Genomic DNA, 20,304 nt, shown 5'->3' with positions numbered 1-20,304 from the left:
CAAACCAAAGCAAAGTGCCCGTGTGGATAGGTTGACATGTCAATCACAGATTTGCTTGTATCTGTACTTTAGGCGCCACTTTCTGCATTTGTTGTTTCAGCATGTAAATAAATATATCTTTAGTGTTGGTTGCATAATACATTGGTTATATATTCATGCTGTGCAGATAATTTAATGCATTTAAAGAAACACGTCGCTTAAGAAATAAAAAAACGCCTTTTTTTGTCTTAGAAACATTACTTTTTTAGGGAGTTTATGCCGTTTCATATTTTTAGATCACGTTATATAAGCATATTTTAAACATGTAACGTGAACCGGTTAAAAGCAGTGTTTGTATTATTGGGGGAGGATCAGGGTGATGAAAAGAAAATGGCTGCCGGGTTTAACTGGTTTCTTGTACTGAGCTGTGTGTTTCTGTGCAACCTCGTCAAAACACTCCTGCCATCCATTTCTTCATTTGTAAGTATTGATTCAAAAGGGTTTTTAGGGACGCTTAAACACATCTATATTTTCGAAAGTATATTCGTCGTGATGTGACGCCATTATAATGCTCGGTGTCACACAGCATGTCTGCTACCCCTACAGGAGCTTCATGTAGTCACAGCAAACAAAAGCTCTGTTAAACTACCACCATTCTTTAGCTTTTACTAAGTAAAACTCATTCATTAACACCAACTAGCGGTCAGTAGTACTAGGACCTAACAAACGTTTGATGTGGAGTATTCATATTTTCACAAACCAATAAAAAGTGCCATTCTTTCATGAATTAGGCAATACCATGTTACTTACACATGTACTGAATTATCATTTATTAATATAACATGCCATTTCATGTAAATAATACTCAACAATCTCGTACCACACATGTCCAAAAAACAACATACCATATTAAAAAACATGCTAATGTCTGTTTTTTTTTAATGTTTAGATTATTGTAGTCATTATAAAGTCGTATAAATATAAAAGTGATATAGAGATATAAACTGTGAGGGGGGAAAGGTCAACTGTGAGATAAAATGTTGCAATTACCTTTTTATTTTGTTATTCCGTGGCAGAAAATAAAACTGAATTAAGATGTAAACTCCGAATTCTGAGGAAAAAAGTAAATTGACTTTTGAGAGGGAAAAGTCAAAACTGAGATATAAACTCGTAATTGAGAGATGTGGAAAAAGTCAAAACTCAGATATAAACTCGTATTTGAGAGAGAAAAAGTCAGAATTGTGAGATAAACATTTCAATTGCCTTTTTAATGTTTTTATTCTGTGGCGAAAACAAACTTCCATCGCCTTCTTAGATCTTCATAAGTAATAACAATAAATCTCCCTTTTGATTCTGCTTTTTTGGGGGATATTCAGCGTAAAATCTTTGAGTATATTTGAATGCATCCAATATTAATGAGCACATGTAACATACTAACATTATAAGATTTTGTGTTTGTTCTCATAGCTGTCGAAGATCTTTCATAAAGATGCTGATCAGGAGACAGAGATGAGGACGGAGATCCAGAACATGAGGATGGAGCTGTCCAGCATCAACATGATGGACGAGTTTGCCAGATACGCTAGACTGGAACGCAAGATCAACAAGATGACCGATCAACTAAAGACTCTAGGTAAACAAAACCTCATGAAGTTTTTATTTTGTGATTTCTTTATAGGTGCGTGTGCAGCAAGATTGCAGATGAAGCGACAAGCTAATGGTTGCTTTCTAACCAGCACAACACAGAAAGAAGCTCACAAAATAGCCAAATTGTGTCGCAACATGAGTAATATTGATATATTGAAAACAAGGAGCAAAGGGCAGCAAGTGTTAAGATGTTTACAGCCAGCGGCACACCTGATGAAAGTCAAACTAGCATGAATCTTTCCAACATTGCTTTGGTGAGCTTGTTTGTGTGATTGCTGTTGTCCACTTTATAGTAGGGTGAAAACTGAGGAACCAAAAGTTTCTTCACTTCACAGGCCAAGTGTGGAAAATGGCAGGTGGGTTTCAGATAACGGCTTGAGTATTCATGAAGGAAGACAAATGGCTCAGCTGCTGCCTGGCGCTGTCCTTCATGTCTTCCGTAGCCACAGTTATTGGAGTAAAGCATGGTTATAACTCATTAAAGGGTTAGTTTACCCCAAATTTTAAATTGTATCATAATTTACTCGTTCCAATCCCATAAGACATGTTCATCTTCAAAACACCAAAGAGACTTTAAATGAATCCTGAGAGATTTCTGTCCCTCCATTAAAATTGTAAATGTATGAATTTCGTAGTTTAATCCAAGTTTCCTGAAGAGATACTATCACTTTATACTAGGGCTACACTATTTGGGGAATAATACATTTGTGATTTAAAGTAAAATCCAGGTTTGTTGTGCTTGTTTGTAGGGCTGCACATTTTGGCCAAACGTTTGTGATTATATATCTGTAATAATAATAAAATAATGAATTAAGATCCATTAAATTGGCTCTTGCATTAAGGCAAGCACATTTCAGTTTCTTTTTTACCATATTTGATGTGATCTACATATGTGCATTGTTGTTTATATGATAATAAATAGACTAAATTTACTCTGTTCATCATTAAAGTGTTTGTGTCTCTTCAGAAGACCTGGATTAAACCGCTTGGTTTTGGATTCCTAAATTCCATCCATTTAGCTTGGTATTGGATGGCGTATGGATCTCTTTTACAATGTCTTCATGAACTTTTTGAGAGCATCAAAAGTTTTGTTGTAATGGACTTTCAAAAGACTTTTCATTTGTGTTTTGAAGATGATAAGTCTTATGGGTTTGGACTGGAGTGACATGAGGGTGAGATATGACATCCAAAGTCTAAAATGGTTTTGATCCATGTGTGTAGATCATTGTCTACATCTGTAGAGCTTGACCATGTGAACATGGACAGTGATTCACACTGTTGGCCTCAAAAATGCACCTTGAATGTAGCTCACATGACTCTTGTGCTGTGAGAAACAGACCAATTTTTACATGAATAAATTGTGAAAATCTTTAATCTCATGGATGCCCAATCCTCAAATCTAGCCTGGGAAGAGCACTGCCCTGCAGAGTTCAGCTCAAAGCTGGTTCTTCAGACAGAGATGGTCTTCTCATTGGCTCTGTGGCTCTACCATTGGAGAAAGTGTAACGGCCAACTTGGATCACGTGTGCCTTGATAACCAATCACATTACATGGGCTAGATTTAAGTTTTATGCCCTTCCCTCACTAACTTCCCTCTGTCTTATTCACTTATGTCTTTCAAGCTTTACACTTTTTTTTTTTGCTAACCCTAAAGCAGCTTGGCTTCAGAGTTGCTAGAAGACGACAGGTACTTGGTTTGAGCAAAACTCTGCAGGGTTGTGGCCTTCTGGGCCTGGATTTGAGGAAAACTTTGAGTAGATGATAGTTCTCTTAGGTGTCTTGTTTATATTCTTTGTTTTTTTTCTTCTTCTTTACAGTCAAATCAAGAACTGCACAACAAGCCAAGATGAAATGGATTGTGAATATTGTATTTTACATTTCTCAGGTGAGTTAGGAGCATTTTTAATTTGCGTATTAACCCCATGAAGCCTACTGTATCATATTTGATATGCAAATGTCAACCTTTGCTGATAAACCTGCTGTACACAATATAAGTAAAAGCCCGTTTAGTATAATTGTAAAAGCGTCCACCTTCAGAACATGGTCCATGCCTATTTTTGCTATGAAAACTTTCCAAAAAAATTCTGTAGTGGTAAACACAAGAATAATTTTTATATTGTTAGTAATATTTTTAGATGAACACTTTCTGGACAGAAGCAAATTAGGTTTATTTGATTACACGTGCATCATGTTTTAGGAAAATCGTGTAGAGTGACAACTGATGTTTATTATTCATATGCATTTTATGTTAGTAGTCTGCTACACTGCTAAAGATCTCATAGAAGATACTTAACTAATTAATAGGCAAACATTTTTAGATTTTGTCTAAAGGTTGAATAAATTCTTCCATTTCAAGAAATAATTTTTTTTCCGACTATTCTTTCATATGTCAGGCTTTACTGTGTTAATATGATGTATGTATCTGCATGTGCATTCCTCTCATAATGGCATGTTGTTCTGTTGTTAGGCGGCCGTCATGATCTCGCTCATATTGAAGTATTACGCAGATCCGGTCACAGTTGTGCCCAGTAAATGGATTGCTCCGCTGGAGAGACTAGTAGCCTTTCCTTCTGGAGTTGCAGGTATGTCCCAGTCACCAGCGGTATTGGATGGCCACTTTGATGGGATAGTGGGATAGATTATAGATTTAAAAAGTCTTTAACAAAGTGACATCTAAATGTATTCACGATTAGGGCTCGTAAAATTTCAAAATCGCTGGTCACTCTTCAGATTGTCTTACTCTTCAGACTCTTCAGCCCGAAATGAATTTTACTAGCCCAAATAAAAAGACAATTTTTAATGTAGAAAATTGGTTAGGAGTCAAAACATCCATCAAAAACTTTTTCAAAACACAAATATCAACAATTGACCGTTCGCACGCTGACAGACAGGACAGACCAGGTTACTTTTTGGTTACTTTTGATATTAAACAAAGTCTCACCTTTCAAATTTGGTGATTTAAAAAAAAGCAGAAATTTAAACGATAAATACCGTTTTGTGGCTCTTTAATGTGTCTGACAGATTGCTGTGTAGAGCATCAGTTAAAGCTGCTCGTGAACCGATCATCTCTTCCTTCTAGTTCATTTATAGCATCAAATAAACATGAATGAATGAATCAGAAGGAAACATTATGAGGCACGGATGTACCTAATACAAATAAATAAAACATCTCCAGTTAACTAGCAGAGCATTCATTTAGTTCGTTATTAAATAAGAGACGATCTAGCGCTATAATGTGTTGTTTTTGAAATCAAGCGCTTGTTGCCGCTGCTTTCAGTGGCGCGGATACAGTGTCTCTTGTGGCGCACGCACAGTCTTCACTCGGACGCGCTCTTCAATCTATCGCCGTTGCGGAGATTCTCTATTCGTTCAGGTGTAATCACAAAACAAAATGCACACAAACGTGTCCCTGCTTGATATACAACCACTGATGAGCATATTTGGTTTTGATGAGAAAAAAATATAAACTATACGAGTGCGGATTAGAACCTCTGGCAAAAGTTTTAACCACTAGACCATTGAAGAACTCAAACAGAGTTTGCTGATATTCAAATTTACTATTGAAATTGATTTCTAGACATCATAATGTTATTTTTTTTGCCTAAAATTGTTATTGTACATACAGGTGAAACTGGAAAAATTAGAATATGGTGCAAAAGTTCATTTATTTCAGTAATTCAAATTAAAAGGTGAAACTAATATACTATATAGACTCATTACATGCAAAGTGAGATATTTCAAGCCTTTATTTGTTATAGTTTTGATGATTATGGCTTACAGCTTATGAAAACCCCAAACTCAAAATTAGAATATTGTTAAAAGGTTTTCATAAGCTGTAAGCCATAATCATCAACATTATAACAAATAAAGGCTTGAAATATCTCACTTTGCATGTAATGAGTCTATATAATATATTAGTTTCACCTTTTAAGTTGAATTACTGAAATAAATGAACTTTTGCACCATATTCTAATTTTTCGCGTTTCACCTGTAAATCTGATTTAGCATTGTATTAGCAACCCCCCCCCCCCCCCCCCCCCACACACACACACACACCTTTCCAACCCACTTTTTAAAACAAAAAAGTGATCACACGCAATGATCATGTGTTTCTCTTAAAACAGGCACAGAGATTCATGAGAAATTGCGCTGCGGATAAATCGGCATGATCAAAAACTTACCCGGTCATATTTTTCCTTAAAATAACGAGTCAATAATGTGAAAAAAGGGAGAAATTTGATTACACTATTTCAGAAAGCCCGTCACACATTTTGGTAGCCCGACTGGAAAACACAATAGCCCCGGGACGTCGGGCTAGTGATTTTTGCGAGCCCTGAATGATTTACTTGCCATCTGGATAACATAAATATATTCACATGGGGTTTAGAGTGTTATAAAGTGTGTTTTTTCCCCCTGATTTTTCTCAGGTGGTGTTGGGATCACATGCTGGCTAGTTGTCTGCAACAAGGTGGTGGCCATCGTTCTTCATGCTATCAGTTAAACTAACCGCTTCATATCAACATCAACACAGTCACTGGATTTTCATGAGTGGCCTAAACAAGAGGTGTGCAGCGAGGCTCAGGACCTCTGGCCTTATCTCAGTGACGCTTTTAATGAAAAAACATACCATTCACTGTTCCGTTAAACAGTTCAAGTCTGTGGTAAATTTGTTGTTTAATGAATTTCAAATGTTTTATTTGCATTTAGTTAGAAAATGCTGACATGTGAACATTCCTGACAAATAGCAAAACACTGGTTTAAGCTTTATGATATAAGTTGAAACCATCAAAAGATTGTTTATTTATTACTTGTACCATAATTGTATATTTGGGCTTGCTTTGGTGTTACAGTTTTTTTTTTTGTCAGTGTTACAAATCTATTTATTGATTGTATTTCAAAAAAAAAAATCCATGTGTTAATAAATGTGAAAATGAGGTATGTGAGTTGTTACTTCAATTGCCTTTATAGTGGCAAGAATATGTTTAGGAACTCTTTGGAAATTACCGGTACTGGATTTCTGCATTGATTACCGGTACTAATACAATTTGGTCTGTTCTGGCTAAACTAATAACACACAAACAATTGTACTTTTTACAGTTTTATTGGATATGTTAAAATCATTCACAGTGCAGGGTGAATTTAGTAACTTCTCGACCCCCCTTTAGCAGAGAAAGCGTTCTTTAGTTGGTTTACTTGTGTGATTTGGGTCTAAAAAGAGTTTTTAACAGTAAAAAAAACGGTTAAACTTTTTTTTTTCTTAATTGTCCACAGAACATTAGTAATCAAGAGGTTCACTTTCTTCGTCCAGCCTGCTCTGTCAATGATCACTGTCTTCAATAACATGTTGAAAAGTGAAACTGTTTGTGTGTCTTGAGTAATCAATGCAGACATCCAGATATCAAATTGTTCAAAAACCTGTTCCTGCCACTGCATTTGGTTTGTTTGTATGATGTAATATGATAAAAAAAAAAGTCATTGTAACGCCCATTTCACACATGACCTGTTTGCTGTATGCACAGTCCTTGTGCACAAACACGGGGTTATACTTTGGTAAAATACACATTTTATCTCATAATTTTGAAGAAAAAAAAAGGATCAAGAACTGAATGTACAGTAAGTAGCTGTTTTTAGATCCTGCAGTGCCTTGTTCTGGTTTTGTGTCACTGATGCTCAAAATGTCAACGAATAGCTGTTATTTACCAAATACTTTCAGAAAATGTAGAATAATAACAATTTGAATGATGTTTTTTTAAGAATAAAGAATGTAAGAACTGCACATTATTTGTGCACACAAGGACATTATGCGGACACAGGTTTGAGTGGGCTGGCTTGTTGCATTCCCATATCCTGTTGTTATATCTTCAGTTCTGTCTGTCTCAACCCTTCACTGGTCTGTCTAATAAACAGAAAAACAAAAAAGCACAGTGCAAATGCTGATAAAATGTTAATATTCAAAGACATTCTTTGGAATAATGTGAACTAATGAAGACCAAGAACATGCATTAATATCTTATTTCATCCATTGGGAATTGATTGGATCATGAAAAGAGGGCATTACACAAATATGCAAGAATGCAGCCAAACCAAATGCAAGTTTGATAAAATTATGCTTCAATATCTGTTTGTGAGGCCTTAGTGACATCAGCATCCATAAGAGCAAGTTATTATATTTAAACATGTAATAGAAGTTTTGGTAACACTTTACAATAAGGTTTGTTAGTTAACATGACCTAAGAATGAACAATACTTCTTCAGTATTTATTAATCTTAGTTAATATTAATTTCAACATTTACTAATACGTTATTAAAATCAAAGGTTGTATTTGTTAACATTAGTTAATACGCCGTGAGCTGACATGAGCAAAAACTGAACAGCTGGATTTTTATTTACTAACATTATCAAAGATTAATAAATACAGTGACAAATGTTTTGCTCATTGTTAGTTCATGTTAGTAAATACATTAACTAATGTTAACTAATGAACCTTATTATAAAGTGTTACCGAAGTTTTTGCAGTAAAATGTACCAATGAATCAATCACAATAAGACCAGGAATGTGCATTAGGCTAAGTAAAAAAGATCAATGTATTGTTGACTTCAACTAAAGTCATTTAGTTAATTTGATGATGTTTTTAGCGATGTTGTGTAGATCAAGAAGAGGAAAGGTCCAAGCACCGAACCCTGAGTAACCCCAGTGGTTAGTTTGAACTTACTCAAAAACAATTCTGCTTTTGAGAGTAATTTAAACCTACTATTAAAATCAGAACTTTTACTTGACCCCGAGGAATAAATATTGTATTGTGCATCCCTGCAGGTCTCATCCCTTAGCATAACCATCACATTTTCCTCTTTTTTTTAAGGGAAAAAAAACATTACAGAAACATAACTTGTCTTTTATGCTCTTTTCCTACTATTTGTTTTGAAATTTTCTAACATTATTTAATGTGACACATAATTTAATTTCAGTGATTGATAAGCAACTTTATGGTGCACATTAAAGATGATGCATAAATGTACATTTACACTATATTTAATTACTTGATTAACGTTAGATGCATATCATTAGCTATAATGTTAGCTATAGCTTGCTAATTACAATAGTTGATATACAGTCGTGGTCAGAATTATTGGCACCCCTGGTAAATATGATCAAAAATGGCTGTAAAAATAAATCTGCATTGGTCATCCTTTTGATCTTTTATTAAAAAAATTCACAAAAATGGAACCTTTTTTAATTGAAGTAAAATAATTAAAATTCTGTGGGGGGAGGGGGGGGGGGGCAAATACTTTTTGCAAGCTCCTTTTGCAAAGATAACAGCTCTGAATCTTCTCCTAATGCCAGATGAGTTTAGAGAACACCTGACCATTCATTCCTCATCTCTCCAGATCCTTTAGATTCCCCGCTGTAGATCATTTGTTAATAATTGCTAGATACATCACTGAATAAAGCTCATGAATTTAACTTATTCATGCAACAGTTGTATATTTATTAACTGTTACAGCTTCTGTCATTTATTACGGTTATTTTAATTGATGGTTTTAACCTTGCAACATAATGGACCAATACAGCTCTTAAATTAACATTTGCAGAAAAAAATGTGTGTATGCATGATAATATTTTTGTGTAGGCACAAGATTCTGTTTACCTACAAGAAACTTTCGCAGTGACGGGATATGCAATAAAGCAGAAGAAAAATTAGAGCAGTTGTTTTTTTAATGCAAAACTTGCTATCATGATATTGTCCCAGTAGATATTTGCTTGGATGATTTCTGGGGAGTTGAGTTTTGTTAGGGTGTTCTGGGTCATTGTAGAAGAGCATTACTAGTTTCTTGTTGTCCAGAGTCAAAAGCCTCTCTTCCCAGATAGCCGAAACTTTACAAGACCTCATGGGACCCCCTCATCACAGGGCCCGGGACCACATTCCCACTGTCTCAACAGTGGTAACTTTCCAGTTTGAATCTGTAATTTTGTAAATGATAAGCGATATTAACAGTAGCCTAATGATTAGCAGTATATTAACTAAACTACTGACCCGTTTTTAAATAGCACCAACTATAGCCTCAGAGTTGCAGTCAACAACAAAACATGAAAGTAAAATTCACCACACTTTTTGTTGTTGTTGTTGTCAATGCAAATTGCACGTTTCTTGAGAAACAGCATCTCTGCCCATATATGCATTTCGTTACACTAACTTTAGCAGCTCCTGATGTGGACAGACAGCTGAAATCGCCAATCACTCAGACAGCACTGGGACAAGCCGGGACAAGCGCGCCAATGATGCTCTGCGGACAGAAATAGACACCAGAGTCCAGACTGAGACTGAAGCGCTGTGTCTGTGCTTTCCAGCCGAAGTGGGAAGGATATCTGTGTCTTTAAACACTTTTCCCTGATCATTTAACCTCGCACTTCAACAAAATGGTCATTAAAGTCTTCCTGGCATCCTCCTCGGGATCGACGGCGGTAAGAAACCGGACAGCAAGTGTGTTTATTGTTCAGTCATTCAACAGGTCGAAGAGCCGAAGCGCTTTGAGTTCGACTGTGTTTAATGCAGATTGCGGAATGAATCGATCGATACTCCAAAAGCGTATTTGCAATAATTAGCGCATGTATTTTAAAGCCTAACATTTTTTTTGACTCAAGCTGGTTTAAATAATCCCGAGTGACCTAATAACCGATGCAGCTCCGCCAGTTTCCTTAAATATCTCTGAGATCACATTCCAGAAAGCAGCATGCTGATCCTTTAAACATGAAACTTCCAGAACTGATTTGAGTTACTCAGCAGGACGTGTTTATTTATTGATTTATGTTTTTTTTAAAGATATATCTTACTAATGATCTAATCTCTTAACTTTATCTCTAACAAAACATGTAGGGTACTTTTACTGTCATGTTTTAACTTGTTAGGGTTTACAATCTACCCCTGCACCGTGTAAATTATAGCGTCCATGTCTAATGAGTGATGTTCAAGTCCTCCTGGGAAGTTGCTATTTACGAGATAGGAAGTCGTGTTTACGACGGCAGGTGTGTTTATAGTCACTTTCGTCGGAGTAAGATGGCGGTGTACTTTCTCTTCATTAATTACACAAAAATACAGCAAGGTTCTTAAACTCTACTTCTAGAAAATGAAGAACAAGGAATGTGCATCAGGTGTGTTTTGCTTTTGTTATGTTTTTAATTCATTTATGAAGCCACTACTTTATTGTTACATATTATAGGCTATTGTTATTATAATGCTATATTATATTGTGTAGAAAATTAATTACTTCGCTGCAAATAGAAAAGCCTGACAAAATCACTGATAAATACCTTTTAAGGTGCTGTATGTAAGTTTTTGACTGTACTAAAGCATAAAAAAAAAACATAATGTGTTTGCAGGAAATATGCTAAGTTCACATACTCGTTTCTCTGAAAAACAATGCTACCGGCAGTTATTTTACTTTGAAATGTGTGTTCCGTGTCGAAATATATGTTTTTGTTTTGGTCTGTGCGATACCACAGGTTGCCAATTTTCCCAATAGTATTTCGCCACCACAGGTTGCCAGTTGTCGGAAAACACAGCATATTGCAGTCATGGAAGCCAGCGAACAAACTGTGTCAAAGATTGCAGATTCTACCCGACCTAAAAAGCCTCCGCACCCATCTAAAAATATCTAAGAATGGGAGCATATTAAAACGCGATATTAACTCATCATAAATCAATAAATCAACTCATCAACTTATAGTGTAAGTCTCCTCAGCTTTTATTGTCAATTGCGCTTGTTCCTGTTGCGTGTCCTCAATCTGGCAACCAGCGTGAGCATCGAGACTGATGAGGATGGGGCGAAAGAAACAACTCTCCAATATTTTGAATTTGGTCTGCAGTACCCATTTCAACCACTAGCTGTCAATCTCACATACTGCACCTTTAAAGGTACAATATGTAAGAATTTTGTATCAAAATATGCAAAAACCACATGCACAGTGTTATTATATTTCTTTTAATTGTGTATACATTATCCTAATTGTTTCCAAGAATTTGTAAATTCAGAAAAATTAAAAATTTTAAATAGTGCCCGTCCCTGTCACTTGTCGCCTGTCAATGACGTGATATCCGCGTTATCCCTGGTTTCCGCTTGTACTGCCATAGTAACCATGGCGACAGACGTGGACAACTGCGTAGTGCGTAACTTCTAGCGCCACGTTGTTGTTGTTTCGTTCAAACATTATGGACCATGGCAAGCAGACTTTGGGACAAAAGAAGAAATAAAACGAGCGTGGCGTTTTCGAGATGCCGAGAGCTTCGCGTCTGTGACAAACTTCGACTTGACAGAGACACTCTTGCATGTACTTTATTAGACAGGTGAGCCAATGTACATAAAACTAATCAATGTTATGTAGCTCAACGTGGTGAAAGAATTAGAATATGATCTGGCCTGTATGAGACAGTAATTCAGCACTTGCGTGTAGTTCAGTTGAATGTTGTAGCTTTAAGGTATTCCGCCATGTTGTTCACTGACACGTCCTCAACTCGCAAAGATCGGGGCTTAAAGAAAATCCAGAGATTCATCTCGTATTTATGACATTGTGGTGGTTCATGTGCGTTCAACTCGTAAATACGATCTTTATAACCTGACTTGAACGCACCATAATACGTTGTTGTAACACACCTAGCTAAATTCTGCATTTGTTTTTTGGTCACCCTTTAAAATAATTAGACCAATAACAATTTTTGCTTTTTTTCAAAAATATTGATTGATTGCATGAACTGCTTGTCTTGACAGTTAGTCATCTAATTATTTTCTTTAAGACAGGTAAAATCTTTTTTTTTTTAAGTTGCCAGGTCTGCGTAACAAAACTATCCCAATGGCCAATTAAAAATAGCTCAAAAGTATTAGTGTGTGTGTGTTGGTCACTCTGACAATGGGGGTTTTGTAAAACAGGTTGTGTCTCTTCCGGTTCAGGTCTTTTGTATGTGCTTTGTTAAAGTCCCCCTGTAGTCAATAATTTTATCCCTTAAATCTCACCTTTAAATAGCTTTCCTAAAAATAGCTTGAATGTAACTTTACACCCTTGCCTCATTTAGTATACGCAGTTCTATGAATATGCAAATGAACCCCGCCTCCACCCACTCACTCAGCTCAGAGATCCACTGGTTGACGATCACACGTTGATCTGATTGGTTACAAGGTAGTTTGTGACGTCAGAAACACCAGCGATTTCACACCGTGTTTTTGAGACTGTCTTTGGTTCACTGCAGATTTAAGTAGAAAATACTCAGCAATGCTGTCGACTTATGAATCTACACATGGTTTGTCTTAAAGGATATTAAAAACACTACATAGACTTTAAATATAAAGCCGTTTAACTCAAGATACCTACAAAGGAGTGAGCAAAGATGAGCTTAACCAATGTCCATCACATATGCAGATTGGTATCGATTTTTTTTCTTCTTCTCACTAATATTTTAATATTTAAACTGAAAAAAAAGCTAACAATTAAAATAAATAGATAGGTTAGCCGATTACCTTATAAGTGCATAGATATCAGTTCGTCCTGTCATAACACTTTATTAACACTTTCTCTGACAAGCGGATGCAATGAGACCAGTTTTCCTGTTTTCATGTGACGTTCGGCATAAACCCTATTTCGGGAAATGCCAACCTATAGCCTACAAATTATAATCCTTAATTCTGAAACCTTTTATGTGTTTTAATTTTTTTTTATTATGGTTTATGTCAAAGAAACATTTGTATCATCTGACATCATTACTGTATTTACATTTCAAATGCATTATCTACTACGGTGTACAATGAACTGCTATCTGGAGTGTGTTTTGAATTTGCAAGAATTTGAATGTTTTTTTCTTTTTCCAAGTGTCTTGGGATTCACGTCAATAATCTGTTATTGCTAATACCACAGATCAAAAAGAAACAGCAGGATGTTGTCGGGTTTCTTGAGGCACTTAAAATCGATCACGCACAGCTTGACATTGCTTCAAACGAGGACAATCGGCTGTGGATGAGGGAAAATGTCCCTGGAGAAAAGAAGCCCACCAGTGGAATTCCTCTTCCTCCACAGATTTTCAACGAGGAGATGTACTGTGGGGTAAGATCTCGAATGTGGCCCTTCTAAAAGTCTACAATTTGGGTCAAGACCTAATGTGAGATAACATTTTCACAAGTCGTATATCCAGGTTAAGAGATGTAAAATCCACTTTATAAGACAGAAACCCCCAAGAACGTATTCAAAAGAACTGCACAGTTAGTAGTCCTAAAACTTGGAAGAAATTTACCATATACATTGGGGATTTCCTATGGGGCTGTAAAATGGTTCAAGCTTTTTTTGAGGAAAATAATGTCTGTGGTTAACAGTATTATAAATTACACTCATATTTTTATTCCGTTTGCTGTTGTTTTTTTTAAAAGTGTAATTGTTTGCAGTTTATGTATAGGGAACAAAATGTGATCTTTGAGGAACTTAATGAATTCATATGAATTATCCACCAATTCACCAAAATGTATTATAGTTATGAATCGCAGTGAGATTGTGTTGGAACAATGACTAAAGATTTTGATCCATTCTCCTCTAAAAGTTATTGTACGGCTTCATGATATTTTAAAGCAAGTGCATAAGTCATATGGACAACTTACTTTGACTACATTCATTTTATGCGGTCCCCATCCACTAATGTTTTATATAAAATAACCCAGTCTGGACCCTCTGCTTGATCAGAAATGAGACATTAATTGCTAGATTATTTGCTTTAAAATGCTAACGATGGTTTCCTATCCTACATTGCAGGACTACGACACATTCTTTGATGCCAAAGAGGACAACACAGTCTATGAATTTTTGGGTCTGACACCTCCACCAGGATCTAAGGTTGTTGTTGTTTTTTTCTTTTCTGTGTGCTTCCTTTTCTTGATTGATAGAAAACCATCTTAAGGCCAATTTTTACAGCACCGCCACCGACAGACACTTTGTCGGGTTTTGTTGAATCAGTGTGTTGGCTCTCATTGTTGCCGATTGAACATGTTGAATTGCCGTTTGTCGGTCTTGAAATGACTGAGAAATGACATACTTGTAAACTGGAGGCTGTCGGCGTTGGTCTGCATCTGTCGGCGCAGTGTGAATTGGCCTTTAGACTGCAATATCTTAAAGTGATACCAGTAAAAAGGGTTAGTTCACCCAAAAATAAAAATTCAGTCAGTAATTACTCACCCTCATGTTGTTCCAAACCCGTACGACTTGCGTTCACCTTCGTAACACAAATTAAGTTTGATGAAATCTGAGAGCTTTCTGTCAACTTACACAACTACTACTTTGATCCTTAAAAAAGTTCATAAAGAGATCGTAAAACTAATCCAATGAATTGAACAGTTTAAATTTAGGCTTTTATTCACATATTCATCAACTCACTCACACATCAGTTGCGGTATACGGAAGCTCAATCATTGAGGTGTGAGAACCAATGAGGTTCGTTCTTGTGTGTCACGCAGCACGTCTGAGCTTCTGCAAGAACCAATGAGAATGTATTGAAGGTAGTAGTATAGCACAGTTCTTCAGCAGCGATGTTAGCGGGTTGTCAGCCTTTAAAAAATCTTAATCCTAAGTTCTGTCTGTGTGAACGTTATACATGAAGACAAAAGGGCTACATACAATCGAAAACTGTTAGGACCTCCCACAGGAGAATGATCTGAGCAATGTTGCTTCTTTGTCATTCACACCCTTCAGTTTCTATGGGCCATACGTCTGTATGGGCCATTTGGTTCACACCTTTACAGACACAGATAGCGATGATTGCATCTGAGGCACAGTGACAATGTAAATGCATCTGACTAAAGCTTCACAAGAACCAACGAGGTTCATTCTCGTGTTACACTGAAAGTTTGAGCTTCTGCAATAACCAATGAGGTTCATTCTCTTGTGTTACGAGGTTCTACGCAAGAACCTGAAGCTGAACTTTTTGAACTTTTCGTATACCACAAAGTGTCAGCTGCTTAGCTGTCTATGGAGGGACACAGAAAGCTCTCAGATTTCATAGAAAATATCTTAATTTGTGTTCTGAAGATGAAGGAAAGTCTTACGGGTTTAGAACGAGTAAATAATGACATAATTTTTGGGTGAACTAAACCTTTAACATCTAGGGCAAATAACAACCAAATCTTTTTTCACTTGTTCCCAGTCATGTACACTATCTGCCAACTACCCAAACATCGCTTTGGTACCGTTTTAGGCCTCAACTATCTGCAGATGTTTGGGTGACTTTATTAAAAGTTTTAGTAATGCAGAATACAGACGTAGAGACAAAAGAGAAAGATATTTGAGACAGTTATCGGCCAGCAAACCCAAATCGAATGTTTTTCCTTTGTCCACCTTAATGTCACTCAGAACATCTAGCTTAATACATAGAAATTCTCATTAAAAATCGAATCAAATTGCTTGAAATGCATCAGCCAGTAAAGATATCCCAGGCTCCTTGTCATCCTCTGAATCAAGCACAACAATTACCAGACAAGTCTTTGGTGGTGGATGGACAAACATCTGTAGAATTACATTTAATCATGAAAGTGTGTTATCACTGTAGAATTCGGTCTTCTTCCTCTCTCTTTTTTTAGCAACTTTGGTGAATTGTCCCTTGCTGACAGTGATTGCATTGACTCTCCAGTTCTTTAATAAAAATCTCTCTTGGTGCAGGAGGCACAACAAGCTGAACATTCACAAAAGCTTCATAATGGATCTGGCACAGAGGAACATCTTGGTGATGACACAACAGTAATACCCAATTGAATTTCTTTCAGTTCTTTGGTTTATATATATTTAACCGAAATTCACTTCCAGTGCATTTCCAGACACGTCTTTGTTTTATGCCCTTCGTCTGCTTTATGATTCTGCTAAGTTTTTGTTCACCAGTCAATCACAACCTACACTCTCAGAAAAAAGGGACACTTTGTACTTTATTTACCCCTAAAGGGTGCATATCAGTACCTTAACCCTTAAAGACCCATACAGCCGCCGGCAGCTAAAAATAACTATTGTTCTTAAATGTTTAATAACTTTTGAACCGCTAATCCAATCTGTATGCTTTAAAAAAGTCCCGTAAAGAGGAGATTCGCGGCTTTTATGTGGTGTCGGGACACCTTTGGACATTCAGAGGCTCCGTAGTGAATGTGATTGCATCATTTTCTTGATCAGCATTGATTCGTAATAGAAACCAATGCGTTTGTTTCTCTGAGCCAAACAGGAATGATTGTTGATGCTTAGTCTCATCCTCATGCCCAGATTGGTTTATATATATACATGTCACTTTTGCTTCAGTGTCCTATTACAATGTTTTCTATTTATTTTACTTCCTGAACTTTTTTGGACACAACATTGTCAGTAAATTGAAAAAACACACCAGCTTTTCACTGAAAATCGCCTATAATAATGTTGTATTAAATGGCTATAACTTGCTTAGGGATTGTTACATGCAGTCAAAATTTCATCTGGATATCTAGAATATCCAAGTAAATATTTCTAAAGGAAAGGATACAAACTTCAGGAGGATTTGTTTGAGTTGAGTAAAAAAAAAAAAAATCACTAAAAATGTGCTACCGTTTTTCTTAAATCTGGTAAATTCATCCATTCCAAGACAAAATTAATGTCAAATTTGGAATTTAAATGAGCTAGATGGAAACTTCAAGTTCTTTAAAATGTTTAAAATTATATATGGCACTTGATGCTGACTGCTATAATGAGTTAGAAAAACAAAGAAAAGAACAGGCGAGTCAGGTGCCCCAAAAATGTCCTAGGTCTTTAAGGGTTAAAGGTACATATCTGTACCTAAATTGTACATATTAGTGCCTAGATGTTATATATTAGATCCCTTTGAAAGGGGACCATCCCAGTGACAAACGTTTGTACTATAATTTTTTTTCTGAGAGTGTAACCTTGTAACTTAACACCATGTTCGGATAAGTATGCTATACTACTTCAGCGGTATGTAGACTGCTCAGAGTACATTTGCAAGAAATTCCTGCATGGCTAACATTTGCGAATTTGTTTAGTGTATAAACCTTTTTCACATTTCCGTGGTTCTTAGAAGTGCCAGTCATCACAGTTGTGTGAACTTTTATAGTGTTGAACGGGAGATGACAGCAAATATAATTTTTGTATTTGCATCTGCTCTAAAAGCAAAAGAAAGATTATGTGATGGCGATTCCACGACTTTACAAAAGAGGGAAAATATAGAGAGATTGATTACATCGGTGAGAAGAGAGAAAGATGTTAAGTTAGCCGTCACTCCCTCAGCCGTTGTAGAAACACCCTCACTGGAGTGTTAATTCCTATTTAGTCATTTAGTGTGAAGGTTATATAACACAAAGTATAGCGTTATAAATGTGTATTCAATTTGTTTAAAATGACAGTTTTCCTCAGTCGCTTTGGTACATTTCTCGAATCATCCTCGACATTTGCAAAACAGTAAGTGCATTTCCCAAAACAATGCGTACAAACCATGGATTACCTGCACAAGCCAGTCTCTCGCTCAAAATCCTCAGTTCATCTCTCAAAAGTAAGTATCTGTGTCTATGAACATGTCAGTGCCGTCAGAACGACAAGTCCGTGTGTCACTGTGTACGGATTAGACAAAGTCAAATTGCTTTTGTCATGTTGTCAATATAACAGTGTACTCTGGAGGGATGCTCTGATGTAAACTATGGCTAAAGTTTGATGACAATTATTGTAAATTGTAGGTCACATGTGGGAGTTTGATTGCAAGAGACTGGACAAGATTCACATTTACACTTTTACTGTTTGCTCTGTAATTTGTTGACAGTCCATGTCATTGCGACACAGAAAGGAAAGGACAGCACTGCATAGCACAAAGAAAGAAGTAAAAAAACAACAAAAGAAATGTGAACATAGGACAATCTCCTCAGGGAAAACTGTACACGCAGTGCCGCAGGAATCAGTCTTTTACACCTCCTGACGTTCCTCTGTTGGGCCACAATTTCTCATCCACATCGCAACGAATATCTTCTATATTATGACATATTATGACAATTTGTTCAACCATTTTGCATGTAAAGACTTATGCTATGAACTAATGCCTAAATGTTGTGGCTTGTGGGGGGTGAGACTATTCAACAGAGACCCATTATAATACATTTTGATCAACATGACACAAGCAATTGATAATGTAGGAAACAGCAGAGAATTGACCGTTCGCAAAGACCCGCCCCCCTTAGTTACCGTCGCTATGTCCGACAAGCTACGCCGCTCTCACACACACCATGTTCGCACGCAGTGAAAAACACATGTTGTTTTACCCGCGGGAAGGCGTCAGTACACTCCGCTCTTCAAGTTCAAATCCTCCCATGTTAATCTACTAACTCCCCTGACTGCTTTGTCGGACAAAATGGCGGATGGCGAGGTATGATTGGTCAGATCACCTGTCAATCAAGCTCCCTTCAAAGGGTCAATTGCACATAATCATTTGCATGGATGTACCAAAGCATTTGCAACTTGTTCAAAGAAATAAGAAACTGCTTTTTTGATGTGCACAAGTGACAGTTTTGAGAATTTCAATTCTGATCTGAGAAATGTACCAAAGCGACTGAGAAAAACGGTAAAATATTAAAGGGGTCATGAACTGAGAAATCACATTGATCTTTGACATGTAAGAGGTCTTTGTTCAGTGATAGTACGCCATTCCAAACACATATAAACATCTCCACATTCCCGCATGCTGTTCCTCATAATCCACTGCATTTTTGCACGAGTTATTAATCACATTTAATCAGGCATGCTTTCTCACTTTTTCAAATACTTAAGTCAAAAGAACTGCAATTTTAATTACTTTTAATGCATAAATTTTACTCATAATGTTTGTTTATTTCTGATTGACAATAATTTCAAAGTTACATAGATATGACTATACAATTATAACCCTATGTAATTACAAGCACTTACAAACTTATTTTGTATTTACAACTAAGTAATTACAACTCTATGTACTTGTGTTTGTTGTTCTTCTTCCAATGTGGTTTTGTCTTGAAAAATATAGATGTGCTTTTGAGGATTTTTCAACATTTCAAACTTCTATGATCATTTTGTTCGGCAACATTGTCTAACAAACAAACCCTCTTTTCTTTCTTGGTACTGTTTCTCAACTTCCATTGGCGATTGCTCTCCCGAAAGCCCAGTTGCTTTACTCTTGCCTGTTTTCATCCCGAGGGACCTAAAACTACCCATGATCCCGCGGTGCCTTTTGTCAGTGCCTTTGTCTTTAGTGTCATAACAGTTTTAATTTCCCCTTTCCTGGGATGCTTTGTTTGTTCTTCTAGAAGAAGGAAATCCAGGAGGCCGAGCAGAACGGAGACGCACACACAGCAGAGCTGGAGGACGAGGATCCGGCCGAGAACGTAGAGACGGACGCTCAACAAGAGGATGAGGAAGAGGAGGAACCCGCAGAAGAAGATGAAGAGAGTGTAACTGACTGATAAAAACTCCTGATTAACCGTCATTCCTCCTCAAACATCCTCTGCTTTCCCATGGCTGCTCATTCTTCTTCCAAATAATCCATATTTCCTTTGCTTCTTCTATTAACCTCAAGGGTTTTCTCATGCAGGTTCTGTAATCTGTCCCATGCAGCTGTAATAAACATCTAATGTCCTGCTTCACCATCGCCTCTCTTCTAGTTTGATTCCTTACT

At 36.6% G+C, this 20,304-nt stretch overlaps 2 protein-coding genes across 9 annotated transcripts in view; both read left to right on the top strand.

Moving 5' to 3' along the window:
- Window positions 1–24: 24 nt before the first annotated feature.
- On the top strand, window positions 25–6,564 carry get1 (guided entry of tail-anchored proteins factor 1). Its single transcript, XM_079608931.1, has 5 exons — window positions 25–459; window positions 1,447–1,612; window positions 3,444–3,511; window positions 4,094–4,208; window positions 6,054–6,564. Exons 1-5 carry the CDS (start codon window positions 370–372, stop codon window positions 6,125–6,127), a joined length of 513 nt encoding a protein of 170 aa, XP_079465057.1. The 5' UTR covers window positions 25–369; the 3' UTR covers window positions 6,128–6,564.
- Window positions 6,565–9,867: 3,303 nt separating this feature from the next.
- The window catches only part of sh3bgr (SH3 domain binding glutamate-rich protein), a 26,865-nt gene continuing 16,428 nt past the window's right edge, over window positions 9,868–20,304 (top strand). The window contains exons 1-5 of one of the 8 annotated variants that reach the window (XM_079608925.1): window positions 9,868–10,088; window positions 13,527–13,712; window positions 14,409–14,489; window positions 16,305–16,382; window positions 19,937–20,080. In XM_079608925.1, the coding sequence (XP_079465051.1) occupies window positions 10,044–10,088; window positions 13,527–13,712; window positions 14,409–14,489; window positions 16,305–16,382; window positions 19,937–20,080 (534 nt within the window). In that variant the 5' untranslated portion in view covers window positions 9,868–10,043. The remainder of the gene's footprint in view (window positions 10,089–13,526; window positions 13,713–14,408; window positions 14,490–16,304; window positions 16,383–19,936; window positions 20,081–20,304) is intronic. The other 7 variants (XM_079608930.1, XM_079608923.1, XM_079608924.1 and 4 more) reach the window with 7 other exon arrangements.

This window comes from Phoxinus phoxinus (assembly GCF_949152265.1).
Source record: "Phoxinus phoxinus genome assembly, chromosome: 4".
NCBI classification, from domain to species: Eukaryota; Metazoa; Chordata; class Actinopteri; order Cypriniformes; family Leuciscidae; genus Phoxinus; species Phoxinus phoxinus.
Note: the sequence above shows the minus strand (reverse complement) of the source record. Positions and strands in the feature narration are given on the sequence as shown.